Raw genomic sequence first — 19096 nt, forward strand, 5'->3', positions numbered from 1 at the left:
TGACATCCCCCACTTCAGAGCCGCCTTTTCACACACCTGCCCTTGGCAGCCTGCACACCTGTCGGCGCTCTTCACGCTCCAGTGGTGCCTCCTCATATACCTGTCCTCGAAGTCCGGAGCTTGGCAGCCCAGGATCTCTCCACCACCTGCCCATTTTGTCTCCAGCACCTATTTGTGACCCAGACGCCAAGCCCACCATCCTGGCTTCCTTCCTGCACTTCTTGACTCCAAGTGCCAGAGGACTACTCAGGCCCACCCTCCAGCCTTCAGCCAGGGGCAGGAAAGACAGGGCTGGGGGGCTGGGCTCACCTCCACCCACTCACAAGGTACCCACACTGCCCCAGAGACAGAATTGGGAACCTCCTTTCTTACAGGCTTGGGAAGGGTGACCAGCCTGGGCTGTAATGGGCCCCAAACTCTCTCCCCCTCTCCCCTAGTTCTCCTCTGCTCTGGGGACACTGGTCTGCAAGACCTCTCCAGTTGTCTTCCCTGAAAGGCTTCCTGGAAGAGGGGGTTCCTGAGAGGAGACAGGCTGTTCCAGGCAGGGCTCCTAAGGGAACAACATGCACAAAGGTCCAGAGAGGATGGAGAGGGTGCTGCATGGGGCACAGGAAGCTGGAATTTGGCCAGAGCTGGTGGCGGGGTTGGGGTCAGTGGGGGGTGGGGGTGGGGTGGACACAGGAATCCAGGGCCTCAAGGTTGTGGGGTCTGTTTGGGTCCCAAGGGAGCCACAGAAGGATCAGGTTGTGTTTTAAAATGATGATTCTTGATCCAAGTGAAGTGACGGTGGAGTGGGAGCCTGACCCAGTTGTTGGGACCAAAGAAGATTGTGGGGTGTGGGGTGGAGACCTGGTGGGTGGCAGTGGGGGAGCATGGCAACCACTGTGTGCAGGCGCTGAGCAGGGCAGTGGGGCAGTGTGGAGAAAGAACTGCAGGAGAGCTGGACACCCCAGCAAGGCTTCACTCCTGGACATGCCAAATGCTGGTTGGGAAATCTTGGCTAAATTACCTGCCTTCTCTGTACCTGCATTTCTTCATCAGCACCAGGTGACTGTAAGAAGACTGCCTGGTTGTGGGGATTAACGGAGGCACTGCGTGTGTTCCCTGTTATTGTTAGTGTCTTGATCACCATCACTAGGTGGGCCATGGGGACATAACTGCCCTCAGTCAAGGGCGCCAGGTAATCTGGGGCGCTGGGGCAGGACCTCTGTGCTTCGCGTCACCTGAGACCTGCACCCCCTCCCGGAGGCTCTTGAGGCCGAAGCGGCTTCTTGGATCTCCCCTCTGCTCATAACGGCTCCGGGGCGCGCATCTCGAGAGCCGGAAGCGCCCCACGGCCGTCCAGTTGGCTCCTTCTGGGTTGGGCCGGGGCTAGCCAGAGTTCAGGGGGTCGTGGGGCTGTCCACGGCCGGCCTTGAGGGTGCGGGGGGGTGCCCTGAGGTTGGGGCCTCTGGTACGGGCGCGAGCGGATCAGGTGCGGGCCGAGGACCGCAGCACCTAGCGGTGCGCAGGGCCGGGGCCGGCGGGGTATCAGCGAGGCTGGGGAGGGGCGCCGTGGAACGAGGGCGGGGCGGTGGTCTGGAGCCGGCTGGGGGCGGGGCGGCGCCCCAGGGAGCCGCCGCGCCCCTGGGCCGCCCGCACCGCGAGGGTTAAGGCCCGGAGCCCGGAGGGGGGGGCGGTTGCGCGCTGATTGGGGCAAAGTTTGGGACGGGGCGGGACGGGGCCTGCCGATTGGCGGGAAGTTGTGCCGGGGCGGGGCGCGCGGCGGGCTCGGCGCTCGCTCCGGGAGAGTTGACAAAGCCCCGCAGGGAAGGACGCCTCGCGGCGCGGCGCCCTGGGCCCCTCGGCCTGCAGCCCCGGGACCCCGGCCCCCGGCCCCGACCCCGCCGCTGCGCCGTCCCCGGACCCCGGCCCGGCCCGGCCCCACCCGAGCGCCCGCGCCAGGTAGCGCCGCCCGGTCCCGTGGCCGGGCCCGGGGGCGCGGGGCGGCGGGGTGCGGTGCCCGGGGCAGCGATGACCGCGCAGCGCGCCCCGCGGGCCCGACCCTGAGCCCCGCCGTCCTCAAGTCCCGCCGAGGTGAGCCCCTCCGCACGCGCCCGCGACCCCGGGCCGACTGGCGCGGGTGGGGACCGGGGCCGGGTCCCGGGCGCGGGCCGGGAGGGTCCGGGTCCCAGACTGCGACCCCCGGGAGCGAGGTCGCGGGACGCACGCACGCACCGTCGCCGCACGCCCAGCCCCCGGTCCTGCTCGCGCCCCGCCCCCGCCCTGCGCCCCACTTGGGCGCCCCCAGCGCAAATTTGTCCGCTAATGGCGCAGGCGATTATCTGCGCGGCCGCTGCTGTTGTGTGTCCCGCGGGCAGGGCCGATTACAAGCGCCAGGAATCCAGACGGTGTGCGAGCCGGGGGCGGCGGGGGCGGCGGGGGCGGCCTGTAATTAGTGTGAACCCTTTGTCTGCCTTTGATGCCCACGGGCTCCCCGCCGCTTCCTCCGCCCGGAGCGCGCGCAGGCCGGAGGCGGCGACCCTCCCCCCTTCCCACCCCCGCGCCAGTGACCGCACCGACATCCCCAGGTCCGCGCTGGCCGAGATGGCGCCGCGCCCCGCGCTGCTGCTCTTCCTGCCGCCGCTGCTGCTGGGGGCCCTCCCGCAGGCCGTCGCCGCGCGAGGTGAGTCCCGGGCCGCCCCTTTCCTCCCGGCCCTGAACCCTGTCCCAGTTCAGCGGCGCGCGCCCGACCTCTCCCGCAGGCCCACGGGGTGGCCCACCCGCAGGGCTCCCAGCACCCACGGGGTGACCCCGTTCATTGCAGGCCCCACACGGGGTACCCCCCACCGACCCACAGGGCCCCCCAGAACCCACGGGGTGCCCCCCCCGCTCACCCGCAGGGCCCCATAGGCAAGGCCCCCAGCACCCACGGGGTGCCTCCCACCCACCCGCAGGCCACACGCGGGGTGCCCCCCCCCACCTGCAGGCCCCACGCGTGCTGGCAGGGTGGGCTCTGGCACCAGTTCCCCTCAGGACACACATGGACCTGCGGTCGAAGGCAGCTGGTCATCCTGTGGATTCCTGGGGGGTGGGCTGTTTGGCTACAGTGAATCCAGTTAGGCCCCCAGGAACCTTCAGAGATACTCCCAATGGTGAGGGTGGGGACCATGGGGACATCCTTGGTGTCTGGGATTCATGGCCCAGTCCTGTGCCCTGGGCCTGCCCAGGGTAGGGAATGGGGGCTGAGGCCTCAGAGCTTGATATTGCCGCACGGCACAGGGGCCAGGACAGCGGCTGTCTCAAGGTAGACCTCAAAGACCACCTTCTGGGGGCCACACACTATGTCTCTCCGGTGTGTGTCACACACCTGATACCCAAGCAGGCAGGCCTGGGCTGGTGCCCAAGGGACCCTGGCCCCCACACCCAACCCTAGTGGAGGACATCCTCAGCTGACGGGTGGTGGGTGATGGGTGCCCGTGGACTCCTGCCCTCTGTGTTCTGTGTCCAGGCCGGCCCTTGGGTGTGTTGACCCTCAGGACTGTCCCTGCCCTGTCCACCAGTCCTCTAAGGCCTTGCACCCCTCCCCCACTGCCCGCGGGCGCACCAAGTACAACCTGGCCTTATATGGCCATGTTCGGGTGTTGGGTGGCGGGCGGCGGCCCAGGTGGGCTTCATGCCATGGTACTCCCCCACCCCCACCCGGCTGGCCCTCTGGCTTGAGGGTGGGGGCTGCCTGGGCATGGCCAGGCCTTAGGTCATGCCCAGTAGGGCCCTCCCCGCAGCCAGCGGCTGTGGCTCTGATTCCTCTTTTATCTGCTTGGACTCCCCCATTCCCACACCTGCCTGTCCTCTGGCCACTCAGCCAAAGAGGCTCTGGAGGCCGTTGCCCCGCAGGGTCACTGGCTGGAGCCCGAGATGTGGCGGATGGTGGTGGCAGTGCGGATGGCCGGCAGAAGGGCCTGCCTTGGTGCTGGGAGCCCGGGGGGGGGGCGGGGAGCTCTGCCTCCTTCTGTCCCCCTTGGCTGTGGCCTTGGGGCTGTGCCTGGTGTCCCGCCCTGGCCCCTAGCCCTGGCTCTGTGTGGCAAGGGCCGTGGGCGCAGGGAGCTGAGCCCTGGCTTCCAGTGGGGCGGCTCCTGACCTGGGGAGGCCTCTCTGGGCCCCCGCTTGGCGGCTGGGTGGCCGAGTGTGGGCCTTCCTTCGGCCAGCAGCCAGGCAGAGTGGACTGTTCTCTGGCCATTTCCGTGGTGTCACCGTTTCTGGAATCTCCTATCTCGACTCATTACGGTTTAAGCCTCCTTCACGAAGTTTCACAATCTTGGGGTTTGTCTTAAACTGTTTTCTCAAATTTGAGGAAGAATAGGATTTGGCTGTCTCCATTTCCATTTTATTTCTCTCACAGTGGAAACTTGAGAGGTTCAGAAAAAACACCTTCCACAAAAAACTTCAGAAGTCATTTGAGGGGTTTTCTGAGCAGCGCCACATTTGAACTTTCCCAGGATAGCACCATGGATGGGTCTCTGATCAGCCTAGCCCTTGAGGCCAGTTCCCTATTCTCTAGACTGGCCAGCCTGCCCTGAGTGAGCTGAGCGCTGGCCCCAGGGGCTGGGGGCTGGCCCCACTGGGATGGTGCCATTTGGGGCCGCCCTCCTTGCAGGGCTGTGTGGGGAAAGAGCCTGCTGTGTGTGCAGTTCAGTGGGAAGGTGCGCGGCTGTCAGGATGGCCATGGTGGTGTGCGCGTGGGCTCACTGACCTGAGCCTCCAGCCAAGCTGCAGGGGGCCACCCACCTCCTGCAGGCCCCTCTGGGTGGCGGCTGACCAGCGTGGGGCTGGCTGAAGTAGACGTGCGGGAGCTGGGTCCCGGAGCTTGGAGGTGGGGATGCGGGCCAGCTGCCCCGTTTACATCTCAGGCCCTGATCCTGGAAGGGAAAGTAAATCACTGTCCCTTTCCGCGGGGAGGGGCGAGCCCTGGACAAAGCTGCCTTTGGCTGGGCCTGCCGCAGGCTCCCTCTCCATTATGTGGGAATCAATGGGCCTCCGACTCCTGCCCAGCGCCAGCCCTAGCAAGGGAAATGTTGGTTTTTCCCCAGACGTGGCCTCCACCGCTGGCTTGGTGGGTCCTGGGCTCAGGCATTGCTGACAGTGCTGGGTGAGGTGGTCTGTGGCCCCACAGCGGGAGCCCTTGCTGCTGGCCACCCACCCATGGGGTACTGTCCACGGTGGCCTCTTTGACCCTGTTCTGTGTCTTGCCTGGTGACCGTGGCCCCATTCTGCCCAGTTACAGCCTCAGTGGGCAAGGTCAGCACCTGGAGGGGAAGGTGTGCTCAAGCCACTTTCCCCAGACCCAGAGATGCCTTACCCAGTGCTGCCACTCCACCCTGCGTGCTGTCCCTTCTTCCAAGTGGGGGTTGCCAGGTGCCCCTGGCCAAGCCTGGGGATCCCAGCCAGGCTGCTCAAGGAGAGGAGGGACTGCTGTGCTGGCCTGGGGGGCCGCAGCCCAGGAAAGCCAGGAGAAAGTGAGGCTGGAGCCTCATGGACCAGGCCAGAGCGGGCTTTGCAGGAGACGTGGGTGCTGGTCGGGTGAGGAAGGAAAGGCCTCTGTGTGGGGGCAAAGGGTGGGCAGAGGTGAGCAGCTCACCTGGGCCAGGACGGACATCCAGTGGCCTCTGCCTCCTTGGTGTAGCCAAACTGGGGGCCATGAGCAGAGATGGGCCAGGACTGGGCCGAGGGCCTGGTCGGCTGGGGGTTCTAGGTAGGAGGGGCTGGCAGTGTCCTGGGGGGCTTTTGCAGCTGGGCAGTGCAGCCAGCCTTTCCCAGTGAGCCTCTGAACCCCATTCTTCCACTGAGGGGCTGGGGCGGGGCCTGGGGGCTGGCAGACAGCGGGAGATGTTGCATGCTCCTCACGCACACAGGCTGGCTCCTGTGCGGGAACAGCCTGGTAGTGGGGTTGCAGGAGCGTCTCCGAAGTGTCTGGGGCTGCTGGGGCAGGGAGAGTGCCCCAGCCTCAGGGCTGCTGACACCCAGGGCTTTCCATCCTGGCAAGAAACAATTGCTTTTCTTCTTGCTAGGCCAGTTTATTTCGTGAGCAATTTACACATGCTGTGTGGTGGAGTGGCTGAGTGAATAATGAGGCCTGGGGCGGCAGGCGGGTGAGGGAGCTGGGGTGGCACTGGGCTCTGATGCCTCACGGCTCCGCCACAGCTACAGCAGCCTGCACAGAGCCCTCTGGCTTGCCCAGGGCTCCTGCCCTCAGGCCTGGGCTTGGCCTGCTGTGGGCGGGGGTGCCCCTCTGGCATGGGAGTGCTAGGTGGGTCTGACTGCCAGTGTGGGCAGAGCATCGGTTCTGTCTAAATGCCCCACCTGTAGCCCAGGACTTCTAGGCTGAAGAAATGTCCTTGTCACTCTCCCCAGGTGACATGGATGCCTGGGTCAGGGCCTACAGGGGTGGTGGGCAAGGGGTGTTACCCTGTCCTCTTGAGTGCAGTGCCAACATTCCACGGAGGCCTCAGTGGGCAGGGGCCTCCTGGGTTCTTTGGCAGCTGGGGTGGGAGCCAGGAGGGAGGACCTGAGTTCCAGGTAAGTGACATGAGTGGGGGTTGGGGGGCAGACGTGGGCAGGGTGGCAGCAGGGGTCAGCTTGGAGCCTGGTGGACCCTGCAGGATCTGGACATGGCGTGTGGCCATCCTGGCTGGCCCACTGAGCCCGAGCGGGTCTCGTGGTGCTGGGTCTGGCTGCTGCTCTGGTTGCCGGCCACTTCAGTGGAGTTCCTCCGGGCAATACCCCCATGAGTGCCGTGGGGGTGCCGAGGAGTCCTGAAGCCAGGGGTCCACCTGCCAGTCTACTGGCTTGCCTGTGCCCATGGGGGTGGTGGGCGGGCTCCACGCTCCAGCCAGTTGGCTTGATCAGTGGGTCAGGCTGCCCTTTGCTGCACCGAGAATGGGTTTCTGGGGCAACCACTTGTCCTGCGGGTCCTACCAGTTTCACCTCAGATCCCGTGGTCCAGCCCCCGGGGCCGCCCTGGGCTGGCTGGTGCAGGAGCCTGTGTGCCTGTGTGTGGGTGTGCAGCTGGGTGGCCAGGCAGCTCCCCGACAGCAGCCCCATCAGGGGATTCCTGCCCCTCCCCCAGACCCTGCCTTTTAGGGGGGTGCTAGCCCGCCCCTGTGCCAGTGCCCTCACCCTGGGCCAATACCATGGGTCTCCCCCAGGGAGTACCCACCTACCCTGCCTGGCCCAGGACCTGCCACTTCCCTGCCCTGAGATCTGCCCTCTGACCAGGGCCCCCCACTGTCCTTTGAGCCACTCCCCCAAGCCACTTAGGGGTGGTTGGGGACCAGCAGGTCCCTGGCTCCTTGCTGGCCACCCTCACTCCATAGCCAGTTCCAATGCAGTTAGCCTGATGCCCCCGTCCCTGGCCACAGAACATCTAGGCTGGGAAGGACTGGCTTTGCAGGGCCTGCTGGGGAGGGAGCTGACTACCTGCTCCTGCACACCTGTCCCCAGCTGCAGAGGGTGGGTGTGTTGGGGTGGAGGTGCTGCTGTGGCAGGAGGCCTGAGACTACCAGGTGCCTCTGTAGCCCCCACTGGCCCCTGGTGCGTGGCAGCTGGAGGAGGGGCCGTGTGTCATCCAAGTCCATGTGAAGGGAGCAGGGGTCAGCAGGTCAGGCTCACGAGCATCCTGGGATGCCCCACAGCCAGGCCCTGCAGGCTGAACAGAGCTGGGGCTTGGCTCTCCTGAGGGCGTTTCAGGAAGGCAGCCGGCACAGAGTCTGTTGCAGCCCCCTGCCCCTCAGCCCTCCCTGGGCCCACTGGGGTGGGGAGGCACCACCTGGGGTCACAGCTGAATCTTTGCTGAGTCTGGGGGTGCAGTGCTCCCAGCCAAGTGGAGCGAGGGGATGTGGGCCTGGGGGTCTCAGGTGCTCAGAGATGGTCTGTGTCCCAGAGTGGCAGATTTTGCAACTGTGTTGGGGTGTGTGAACCTGGGGATTGGAGGACAACCTGTGTGTCGGGGGCAGCATCTGGGGGACACCTGAGCTATGGGGGGCTGTGTGGGGCCCTTCAGACACCCAGGCCCCTCGCAGAACCCCTTTCCCTGGCCATGTTTCACAGCTGGACGGGAGGAGAGCAGGGAGGTGGCTCCCTTCCTGTTGGTCGTCTCCATGTTCAGCCCTCTCACTGAGGGGGGAGACCCTGCCCCAGCCTCTGTTTACTCCTATTTCAGTCCCCTGTCCATGTGGCTGTCTGCACCTCTTACCTGTGCCCAGAATTCCCAGGGCTGTCGCTTAGAGTGTGTACAGGGTGGGGGACTCCCTGGAGGAGGTGCTCACGGAGAGGAGCTTGAGGCTGTGTGGAGGAACGCAGGAGAAGGCCCAGGTGCTGCCATCACAGTGACCACCTGGAGCTGCCAGGCTCTCCTCCTAGGCCGGGACCGGAACTGGCTGCCTCCTCCTCCCTGCAGGTGCCTGTGGGCCTCAGCTCCTGCCTCAGTTTCCCCACGGCTGGGTAGGTTGGCTGCCCTGTCCAGGTGGAACAATGGGGATTTGTATTTCCCAGGCTAAATATAGAGCTGTGGCCGCCGCGCTGGTGGCCAAAATTCCCAGGAATCTGGGGCGGGGGTGGGAGGATGGGCCTCCTGCCGATGGGCCTACTGGGGTCTCTGCAGAGGCCTGGCCTGGCGTGAGGGTCTGGCGGAGCCTGGGGTAGGGTGTGTGTAGCTGCATGGGAGCGGGGGAGCTGTTTGCTTTAGGATAAGGCTGGCTCCAGCCAGGCCTGCCTGTCCCCTGCACTGCCCCCAGGCCGGCCTGGGGCCATGCTTCCGGCCTATCTGGCCTCCCATGGAGCTCCTCCCCACGTGACTGAGGGGGTCCTGACCTCTCCTACTGTGGGCCTGTAGTGCCCGCCACCCGGGAGGTGCCCCCGCCCCTCAGGTTCTCTCTGCTGGCTTTTGGGAGGGGCAGGGATGGAGGTGATCCCCCAGCGCAGTGAGGCCAGTCCTTTGTCTGCCACCGAGGTAGTTCATTCAGGGTGTGGGTGTGGAACCAGCCCCGAGTTGTGCCCTCCAGGATGGGGTTGGGACAGGCAGAGCCCCAGCAGTGGGGGGCCGACCCCTTGGCCTGGGCACTGCTGCCAGCCTGCGCAGTCTGGGTGCTTGCGTGGGTCTGTGTGTGCCCAGGTGTCAGCCTGGGAGCCCCAGGGCATTGAGTGGGCTGTGGGTGCCCTCTGTCCTGCAGCCTGGGAGGCCCCTGGGAATGGTGGAATTCCAAGCAGCGACAGGTGGTGGACAGGGTCTGTGTGGAAGTAAGGCGGGGATCCTGGGCTTGTCTGTGGGCCCTGCAGCCCCGCCGACCGTGAGCTGGGTAGGAGCTGGGGGCCTGTACACCACAGAGTAATTAGGGCCTTAGGACCCCCTGCTCTTCTTGCCCCTTCCGGAGGTCAGGGGTGCTGAGGAGGTGGCTGACTGGGACCCCAGCGCTGGCCCGAACCTATGGCGCACTGTCTCCGAGCCACACAGTCGGATGGGGGAACCTGAGCAGAGGCAGAGAAGTGGGGGTCCCCAAAGGGCTGGAGAGCGGGCTTGCTTCTTGGCAGGGGGTGCTTGGTGGTGGGGGACCCAGCAGGTGTGGGCGAGAGCTCGGGGAGGGCAGCTGGTAAAAGCCCCTCTCCACATGCCCCGACCCCACCCTTCCTGTTGGCTGTGTCAGGTGCCCCCCCCCAGCAGGGCTGGGAGAGCGCGGCTGGGAGCAGGGCCTGGGGGCCCCAGAGAAGCCTGCACCCTGGCCTTCAGCTCCCTCCATCCGAGGACGGACCAGCTGCTGCTCCCCTCCCCAGCGGCCCCAGGCGGAGGTGGTGGGGGGCTCTGTGCTCTGCGAGGGCCCCTGGGAGGTGGGAGATGACAAGCCAAAGCTGCTGCTTGAATCTGGGGGCCACAGAAGCCCTTGGCCACGCTGGCTGGCAGCGTGACTGGCTGATGGTTGCATGTCAGAGAAATACCAGCTGGTTATTAAAAACACATGCCTCCCTCAGACTCTGTAGCAAGACCATCTCGGAGCCATCTCTGCCCCCTGGCACCTGCGTGTGGCCAGGACGCAGGTCTCTACCCTCCCCGCCTGTGGTGGCTGCAGTGGTGGAAACTGCTGCCGGTCGGAGAGCAGGGTCTCCGAGCGGGGCCAGCCCGGCCCCTGCAGAGTGTGTGCGGGTGCCTGTGGCTGCCTCTGCTGGTGACGGGGCTGCAGTGGTGGTGGCCCCAAGAGCCCAGTGCCCCTCATGGCTGTGCATGGTGTAGGAGCTGCAGAGCAGCCCAGGCCTGGGGGTTGGCTTGGCCAGATGGCCTAGTCCTTCCCAGCCCGCCCGCCACTCAGCGCCCTCCAACCCCTACTGTCTCTGCACTCAACCTTGGAGGCCCCAAGCCTTCCTGTGCTGGAGCAGATGGGGGCGGGTTTCTTCTTGCAGTGAGGGGCACCAAGCCTCAGCCAAGTTGGGCTTCTGTGGAGAGCAATGACCAGGAGCTGTACCTGGGCCCTGCACATCCAGCCCTGTCCTCTGACCCCAGGGCCTTGAGGCATGCCCCCCAGATACAGCCCACACGTGCAGGCACCACGTGGCCCCAGATATGTACCCTGTGTGTGTGGCACACGGACACACATGCACATGTGCCCAGACATGTGGGTGGCCTGCCAGAGACCGAGTGGCCATTCCCCTGCTGGGGACCTGTGTCCCAGTGAGCTGCCCGGGTCCCTTGTGCTCTGGGTCCTGTGAGGCACGTGGTATGGCTGAGGATGTGGACAGGAGTGGAGCTCAGTGGACATGGGCTGGCATGCTACAGGCCTGGGGGAGCGCCCGTGGCTGTGTGCTGGGTGGGGGCCCCCTGCCTGTGTGGGCAGGTGTATGTGGTGGGGTCCTGGGCAGGGACCGGCAAGAACAGCCACTCCCCCAGGCTCCCACTCAGCCCCTGGACGCCTGCCAGAGCCTTCTCCCTGACTGTGCCCTCTGACCAACTGCAGGCCCCCCAAGGATGGCGGACAAGGTGGTCCCACGGCAGGTGGCCCGGCTGGGCCGCACTGTACGGCTGCTGTGCCCTGTGGAGGGGGACCCGCCACCACTGACCATGTGGACCAAGGATGGCCGCACAATCCACGGCGGCTGGAGCCGCTTCCGTGTGCTGCCCCAGGGGCTGAAGGTGAAGGAGGTCGAGCGGGAGGACGCAGGCGCCTATGTGTGCAAGGCCACCAATGGCTTTGGCAGCCTCAGCGTCAACTACACTCTCATCGTGATGGGTTAGTGAAGGCTGAGCCAGGGCGGGCGGCCGGGCCGGGCCAGCGTAGCCCCAGGCAGACCTCCCTGTGAGACCCCCACAGCAGAATGGCATGCTGCCTGCTACCGACCCCAGCCTGGGCCCCCCTTCTCAGACTGCACCTCAGGGCCCCTTCCTCCCCAAAGGTTCTGCTGACCTGGGGCCCAGGCTGCCTGGGGCGTAACAAAAGTAGGTATGGGGGCTCTTAGGGTGGTGGTCCCACCCAAGGGCAGATGGGTTGGCCTTGACCTTGGTCCGGTGGCCTTGGCCTCCGGTTTTTGAGTCCAGAGAGGCCACCAGGAAGTGAAGGACCCCGTTCTGCACTGGGGCCTGGCTTGTTGACCGCCCTCCGCTCCTGACACCAGGCAGTGGCGCCTGGCCCTCCCTCAGCGGCTCCTGGGATGGGTCCATCGGGGCAGGCTCCCTGGCAGCTATGCTGGCCCACACCCCAAAGCAGCCTGACCCAGCCTACCCCCTCCCCGGGCCTCGTGGGGCCTGAGACAGCCTGGCCGGGGCCTGGGCTTGGCTCATGGCGCAGGTGACGGCTGTCCTGGGGAGGGAGCAGTCCTGAGCACCCCTTCCCCCCCGGCCGGCCCATGGGCCTTCTCGAGGCTGTGGAGTGGGAACGTGGTGGGTGTCCCCCAGCCTTTCACAGGGGAGGACGGCCTGGTGGTATGTGAGCCACGTCAGCTCACCAAGCCCTCGGCCCCTTGATGTGAGCTAGGGTTACTGCAGCTGCTGGCTGTGCCTGAGCCCCTCCTCCTCTGGGCCCTGCAGACCCCCCGGAGCCAGGGTAGGGGGCCGGCTTTCTGGCCCCACCCGCGCCTGTCAGGGTCACCTGCACCCCGGGAGTGGGCTGGGCGGCAGCTTTTGCTCAGCTGTCTGGGCTTCTGAGATGGGGCGTGTACCCGTGGCTCCCCTGCGTTTAGGGCTTTCCCAGCCGGGCCAGGGGCGAGGGCCCCTCTCATGTGTCCTCCCCTCCGCAGATGATACCAGCCCAGGAAGGGAGAGCCCAGGCCAGGACGGGTCCTCAGGGGGCCAGGAGGACCCAGCCAGCAGGCGGTGGGGTGAGCATCAGCCCCTCGGGTGGGTGGGCCCGGCCCTCTTGGCCCCCGCTGAGTGGGCCCGGCCCTCTTGGCCCCCGCTGACCGCTGTGCCACTCCCGCCCCGCAGCACGGCCCCGCTTCACGCAGCCGTCCAAGATGAGACGCCGGGTGATTGCCCGGCCTGTGGGCAGCTCCGTGCGGCTCAAATGCGTGGCCAGCGGGCACCCACGCCCTGACATCATGTGGATGAAGGATGACCAGGCCTTGGCGCGCCCAGAAGCCAGTGAGCACAGGAAGAAGTGGACGCTGAGCCTGAAGAATCTGCGCCCTGAGGACAGTGGCAAGTACACGTGCCGTGTGTCTAACCGCGTGGGCGCCATCAATGCCACCTACAAGGTGGACGTGATCCGTGAGTGTGGGACCAAGGGGTGGAGGGCTGGGGAATACCCAGGGGCTGCGCCTACATGCGGTGTCTCTGCACAGAGCGGACACGCTCCAAACCTGTCCTCACGGGCACGCACCCGGTGAACACGACGGTGGACTTTGGGGGCACGACGTCCTTCCAGTGTAAAGTGCGCAGTGACGTGAAGCCAGTGATCCAGTGGCTGAAGCGAGTGGAGTATGGCGCTGAGGGCCGCTACAACTCCACCATCGACGTGGGTGGCCAGAAGTTCGTGGTGCTGCCCACGGGTGATGTGTGGTCCCGGCCAGACGGCTCCTACCTCAACAAGCTGCTCATCCCCCGTGCCCGCCAGGACGATGCGGGCATGTACATTTGCCTGGGCGCCAACACCATGGGCTACAGCTTCCGCAGCGCCTTCCTCACGGTGCTGCCAGGTGGGTGGGTGGGACCTGCTCCTCCCCCCACCCCTGCTGGCCCCGTCCCCCTCACCTGGCCAGGACCTGCCCTTGCCCTGCTAGGACCTCCCAACCCCAGCCCCCCAGCCTCTGCCATGACCAGGTTCACGCTGGCCTCCTGCAGACGCTCCTGGGCTCTATGGGGGCATTCTGCCTACCTCCTTTCTTGGCTTCTCCCATAGACCCAAAGCCACCGGGGCCACCTGTGGCTGCTTCGTCCTCGACCACTAGCCTTCCATGGCCCGTGGCCATCGGCATCCCGGCTGGTGCCGTCTTCATCCTGGGCACTGTGCTCCTGTGGCTCTGCCAGGCGAAGAAGAAGCCATGTGCGCCTGCGTCTGCCCCTGCCATGCCCGCACACCGCCTGCCTGCCACGGCCCGCGACCGCGGTGGGGACAAGGACCCGCCCGCACCAGCTGCCCTCAGCACCGCCCCTGCTGTGGGTCTTTGCGAGGAGCTTGGGCCCCCGGCAGCCCCCCAGCACCTTCTGAGCCCAGGCTCGCCTGCTGGCCCCAAGCTTTACCCCAGACTCTACACAGATGTGCACACACACACGCACACACACACGCACACACACTCACACGTGGAGGGCAAGGCCCACCAGCACCAGCATCCCCATTGCCAGTGCTAGGCCGCTGTGGGCTGCGTGGGGCGGGGGCTGGGCCCAGGCGGGAGGTAGGGCCCACGAGGCGCACATCGGACATGCGTGCGCAGTCATGCACACAGACACACAGACATGCCACAGGTGTGCGTGTGCAGTTATACACACGGACGTGCTCAGACTGAGCGGCCTTAGGAGGGCCTGTGTTAGTGGCCACGTAGCCGTGGCTGGTTGATGAAGGAATTGCCTGGCCTGGAGAGGGTTTCACGGGGACCGTGGTTACACCCCAGCCTGGCCTGGCGGGTTGTCTGGGAGGCACCCTGGCGCTGTGGACCCTGACCTTCCCACCCTGCCCTGCCCTGCGAGGACCCTGCTCAGGCCACCCACTGTCTGGGGGGGTCCGCTGGCAGCCTGGGCCAGGGTGCCAGATGTAGAAGTCCCAGACCTCTCCCTGAGGGGCTGGAACTTGGCTGGGGGTGACCCCTGCCCCATGTGGCTTCCCACTGCCAGGGAGAAGGGGCCCTTGATATTTATATTTGAGAAATTAAGGTAATAATGATGGAATGGGGGCTGGGCCACAGAGACCTGGCCCCTCCTCGGGCTCAGGACCTACTGGCCTTGTGGCCATGCTGATGTCCACCTTGGGGCCAGGTACCCATCACTCCACTGTCCATGGTGGCCCCAGACCTCTAATTTTATACAGAGTTTGAGCTGAAGCTTCCTATATTTAATTTATTTTGTTAAACAAGAAAATGTGCATCCTTTTCCTCTAAGCTGGCGTTTTGTGTGTGTGCATGCACATGGCCTTCATCTGTGTGCCAGTGTATGTGTGGGGAGACCTAGGTTTGCGTGCAGGTGTGTGTGCGGGGCTGTGTCTGTACAGGTGTGTGAGCCTGTGTTCTATACAGGTTTATGGGTGCACACGTGTGTACCCATACTTTGGCCTCCTGAACCAGGAGCAAAGAAGGCCCCCAGGAGTCCCGTCACTGGGCCTAAGGCTCTGCAGTGACACCTGGGCCCTCAGGGCCCATCACCGGCAGCCATGTCTGGAGCCCTGCCCCCGCCCCCTGTGGACGCCTTCCTGGATGGCCTGTCCACGTACCCAGACCGGGGGTCGTCCCCGGGCCCCTCCCGTGCCATGTGGCCCCTGCAGTTCTCAGTGCAGGGCTGCGCTTCCCCCGTCCCCGTTCTGGGGATCCAGGTGGGCTGGCCTTGGAGAGCTGAAGCCCCCTTGTCACCTCCATCTGGGGGCCTGCTGTGTGCAAGGCACCCCTGGAGGGCTTCCAGCCACTCCTGGGTTGTGAGAAGTGGTCCCCATCTCCAGATAGGCAAATGGAGGCCCTGACTGCTCGGCCAGCACGGAATGGCCAGGCTGCCTCTGGCTAGGGGGCTCTGGACTCTCTCGGGAAAGGGCAACAAGCCAACAGGTGTGAGTCTAGCTGTCTGGCGTGCCGCACAGAAGCCCAGGGGCCGCAGAAGGCCAGGTGGGAGGGGCGAGCCCTGCTGGGGTCCAGGGGCTGCGGCAGGGGTAGGCCCTCTACCCCTCCCCACTGGGCCCCTCTACAGTGCAGGCTGGGTCCTCCGTCCTCAGTGTCCCCCCACTGCTGTCCCCAGGAAGGCAGGGGCCAGCCTCTGAGGGAAGGCCCCTGGGTGGCCCAGACTCCAGGGGCAGAAGCCTTTGGCCAGTGACGGATGCCACCCACACAGATGCAATGGGGTGCCTGGCCCTGCTGTGGGAAGCCCTGCTCAGGGGCCACGGGAAAGTGGGGACCGAGGCAGCCCTCAGCAAGTGGCCGGATGTGTTCCCCAGATGGGCCAGGCTGCACAGGTACAGCTGACTGGGCTTCAATCTTGGCGTGGGGGCCGTGGGGAGTGAGGTGGGCTCTGGTGGGGGTGACTGTTGCCAGGCCCCAGGGGACAGCTGCCCTCTCCACCAGAAAAGGGCCAAGGGGCAGTGCCTGGAACCTCCCAAAGCCTCTGGAACCGCCCTGTCCTGAGCCTGGGGTCAGAGCTGTTCCCCCGTGGCTTTCATGGGGCCTGCCCCCCATCCGCCCCAGGAGGCCTGGGAGGCTAACCACCTGGCCACGGGGGCGGGGTCCTGGTCCTCTGGGCCCAGCGGCTCTGGGCTCCCCGCTGAGGGCCCTTTCAGGTGTCTGGAGGGTCATTGTTGGGCTGGTCAGTCTGTGAGCATATTGGGGTGCTGGCTGGGCAGGGGGCCCTCCGGAAGACAGACCGACGCCCCACCTTGAGGAGCTGCCGGCCGCCCCGGAGCCCCGCTCCTGCTGCTGCAGCTTCTGCCTCCTGCCCTCGGTCTCCATGGGCCCCTCCAGGGACAGCCTGGCGGGGTCAGCGCCCCGTGCCCCCTGCAGCCCCCTGGTCTGCAGCTGGGAGTCCCCACCTCTGCTGTCCCCGGGCTGTTTTCTGCTTGACCCTACCATGACCCCTGGCAGTTCCAGTGCCCACATGCCACCCCGCCACCTCAGCAGCGGGCCCCACTGTGAGGCCCCGTTTTGAGTCCCAGGATGGAGGTGTGTGTAGCCAGCCCTCCGGATGGCCTCGCTGACTGGCGGGCAGCGGGCAGGCCAGGCCTCTTGTGAAGCTTGGCTTCTCTGCCCATCCCCACCTGCCACCTGCCCCTGCTCTGTCTCCGAGGGCTTCCTGCCCTGCTTTGGGCTCCCAGGCTGGGTGCAGAGGGTGCTGGGGGTGGCAGCCCTGGGGATGAGGGTGTGGGCCTGCGGGCAGCACCCCACTGATGGGCTGGGAGGATGGGGTTGGGGAGGAGGAGGAGGCGTCCAGAGGCACACAGCGAGGGGTGCGGTGGTGGGGCCATGCCCGGGGCTTCCCTGCCCCTCCACGTGCACCAAGAGCAGCCGCTGAAGTGCCCTCAGCCCCAGGCAGACAGGCTAGCTGGCGGCTGCCAATGCTGCAGGGACCACTGGCAGCAGAAACGCCAGCTCTGTGGGGCTCCCTGTGTGGAGGCTGGGCCTGGGTGCGGCCGGGGGTCCCAGTCTGGAGGCAGTGCCCAGCGGTGTCCCCAGTTATCCCAGGGCCACATGGGTGGGGACGGGGAAGGAGCCTCCAGTGTCCTTGGAGGGAGTGCCAGGGATTGTCGCAGGTGCCGCCAGGCCAGTGATCCCTCCTTGATCCTCTCCTGGACCGTCTGAGCTGGTTCCCTTGAAGCCCAGCGAACTTGAAAGGCAGCCCAGGCTCTGACACCCTCGAGTGTGACACCCCGCCCGCCCGCCTGCTGCCCAGCCCTTCTGGCTTCAAAGAGGTATCTGTGGGGTGTCACAGCTGTCCCTGAGGGGGGGCCTGAGGCTGATGCCTGGGGAAAAGGGGCCGCGTGACAAGAGTCTGAGGATGCAGGGACGTGGGGCACTCCCCCCCACCCCAACAGGCCTTGGGCTGGGAGGGACTGGCAGGAGATCAGAGCCTTGTCCCAGGGCCAGACAAGGGGGCCTGGGACAGTAATGCGGAGTGTGGGACACCGGAAAGATGGCAGGAACTTGGGACGTGTGACCAGGACACAGGACGGGCACTTTGCGGGGCGCAGCCTCGGCTTGGACTCTCGAGTGAGGCCAAGGGCTGCCCACCCTCCAGGCGGTGCTGCAGGGACCAGGCTCGGGAGGGGCGAGTGCTGAGCACTCTGGGATGACCTTGCCAGGCTCAGGCAACCGGGCTGGGCCGCACAGGGACATGTGGCCTGTGGGCGGGGAGCTGGGAGGTGGGTCACGGAGCAGGACTCCCACAGGGCTGAGCCTGGGAGCTGGACTCCTGGGTGGGCTGCAATGTGCAGAAGTCCCTCACTTGGCACCGACATCTGGTCTGAGAAGCTTGTGGGTTCCCAGGGGCCAGGGCCGACCAGAGCCCTGCGGTGCCCGGTGGGTGGTGCCTGGGCCTGCTTGTCAAGCAGAGGGGCTGGGCCTGGGCAGTGCAGGGGTGAAGCTGGCGCTGGGGGCTCCCCCCAGCCCTGCGCTGACCTCCACATGTGCCTGGCCCACACAGCCATGGGCCCTGGCTGGGCTGAGCCCTCTCAGGACAGGCCGGGGGAACCTGGGACGGGATGGGGGAAGCCCGAGATCAGGGGTGCTCGTGGGGATCTGGCATCCCAGGGTCCAGTGTTTATTTTTAGGGTTCACACCACTGTCTCTGAGGGGTGTTCCACCCTAGGCTGTCTGGGTGCTGAGAGAAAGCCCTAGCTGGGCACGCCATGCTGGCTGAGCCCTTGTGACCCAGAAGTGGACCTGGCTTGGAGTGGCCAGGCAGGAGGGCAGGCAGGACCTGTGAGGTGGGTTTTGCTGGGAGCCCTCCTGCTGCGGTACCTCCATGCCTGCATGGGGCTCCGAGTGGGCTTGGACTCTGGGCACAGAGGATATCCCCCACCTGGTGAGACTGTCCCCAGGGGACACCCATCCAGGCCCCTCGGACAGCTGGGGTCACTGTCATGTGCACTGGCCCAGCAGGACCTGGGCTGTAGGTCGGGCCCCCAGGCTGACTGGTCATGTACAGTCCCTGGGCGTACTGTCCCTAGGTCCGTGCTGGGACCGCACTTCGAGCATTGCTGTTCTCTAGCACCGAGTCCCTCGCCTGCCAGCCCTGTGGAGGTCCCGCTGTTCCCTCCAGCCTAATCCAACCCTCAGTCCCATCTGGGGTGTCCACACCCCATGCCCGCCCTGACCTCTGGGCTGCTCCTGTCTGTGCAGGGTGGGTTGGCCCACACAGACCCACATACTTCAGTGGCCCTAGCCCAGATCTCGGGCCGGAACTCTGGAGGCGGGCTCTGCCTCTGCTGGGCTGTCTTGGAGACCACCCAGGGGTCACCACAGGGGAGCCCCGGGTCAGCCGCCTCCTGATGGCTTGTTCTGGCCTCACCGACTCAATCTTCCCTGCTGCCTGGACAGCCTGGGGTCCTCCCTGGGGGGTCCAGGGCCCCCACCCCACAATGTGTCTCTGCGGGGCAGCAGGCTGACCAGACCCTGTGGCCTCCTGCACCCTGGTCAGCTGCTCATGCCCCCTGACAATGCCAATTCCAGGCAGAACTTGCCCTAGCCCAGCTTAGGTGCCCGTCACCACGTGGCGGCTGCCAGCAGGGCCAGGCAGCCTGGGGGTGGGTGGGTGGCGGGGCCCTGCCAGCACACATCCCACACGCTCAGGGTAGGGCGAGCCCTGGGTCAGGGACCCTCGGCACCCGTGTGCTCAGGGTGCTCTCTGGGCCCTCTGGTGGGGCCTTGACTCTGGCATTTGTTTGGGGCTGACAAGACAGCATGTTTGGATCAGGCCCAGGAGCCGGCAGCTTCCTGGGGTCATGGGCTGAGCACATGCAGC

At 65.9% G+C, this 19096-nt stretch overlaps 1 protein-coding gene across 2 annotated transcripts; it reads left to right on the forward strand.

The window, feature by feature from the left end:
- Window positions 1-1789: 1789 nt before the first annotated feature.
- Window positions 1790-14528, forward strand: FGFRL1 (fibroblast growth factor receptor like 1). 2 transcript variants are annotated; one of them, XM_036991560.2, is made up of 7 exons: window positions 1792-2076; window positions 2571-2665; window positions 10977-11249; window positions 12253-12333; window positions 12440-12721; window positions 12796-13149; window positions 13353-14528. In XM_036991560.2, exons 2-7 carry the CDS (start codon window positions 2587-2589, stop codon window positions 13799-13801), a joined length of 1518 nt encoding a protein of 505 aa, XP_036847455.2. In that variant the 5' UTR covers window positions 1792-2076; window positions 2571-2586; the 3' UTR covers window positions 13802-14528. The 2 variants fall into 2 exon arrangements, with proteins under 2 accessions (XP_036847468.2, XP_036847455.2); XM_036991573.2 differs by lacking the exon at window positions 12253-12333 and having other exon boundaries at window positions 1790-2076.
- Window positions 14529-19096: the final 4568 nt, after the last annotated feature.

The sequence above is a fragment of the Manis javanica genome, chromosome 5 (assembly GCF_040802235.1).
Source record: "Manis javanica isolate MJ-LG chromosome 5, MJ_LKY, whole genome shotgun sequence".
Classification (NCBI taxonomy): domain Eukaryota; kingdom Metazoa; phylum Chordata; class Mammalia; order Pholidota; family Manidae; genus Manis; species Manis javanica.

Excerpts from the sequence above, each read along its gene's own strand:
- FGFRL1 (XM_036991560.2), top strand. The coding sequence starts at position 2,587 with ATGGCGCCGCGCCCCGCGCTGCTGCTCTTCCTGCCGCCGCTGCTGCTG. Across the intron at positions 12,722-12,795 it reads CTACAAGGTGGACGTGATCC|AGCGGACACGCTCCAAACCT; the intron begins GTGAGTGTGGGA and ends GTCTCTGCACAG. Across the intron at positions 13,150-13,352 it reads CTTCCTCACGGTGCTGCCAG|ACCCAAAGCCACCGGGGCCA; the intron begins GTGGGTGGGTGG and ends CTTCTCCCATAG.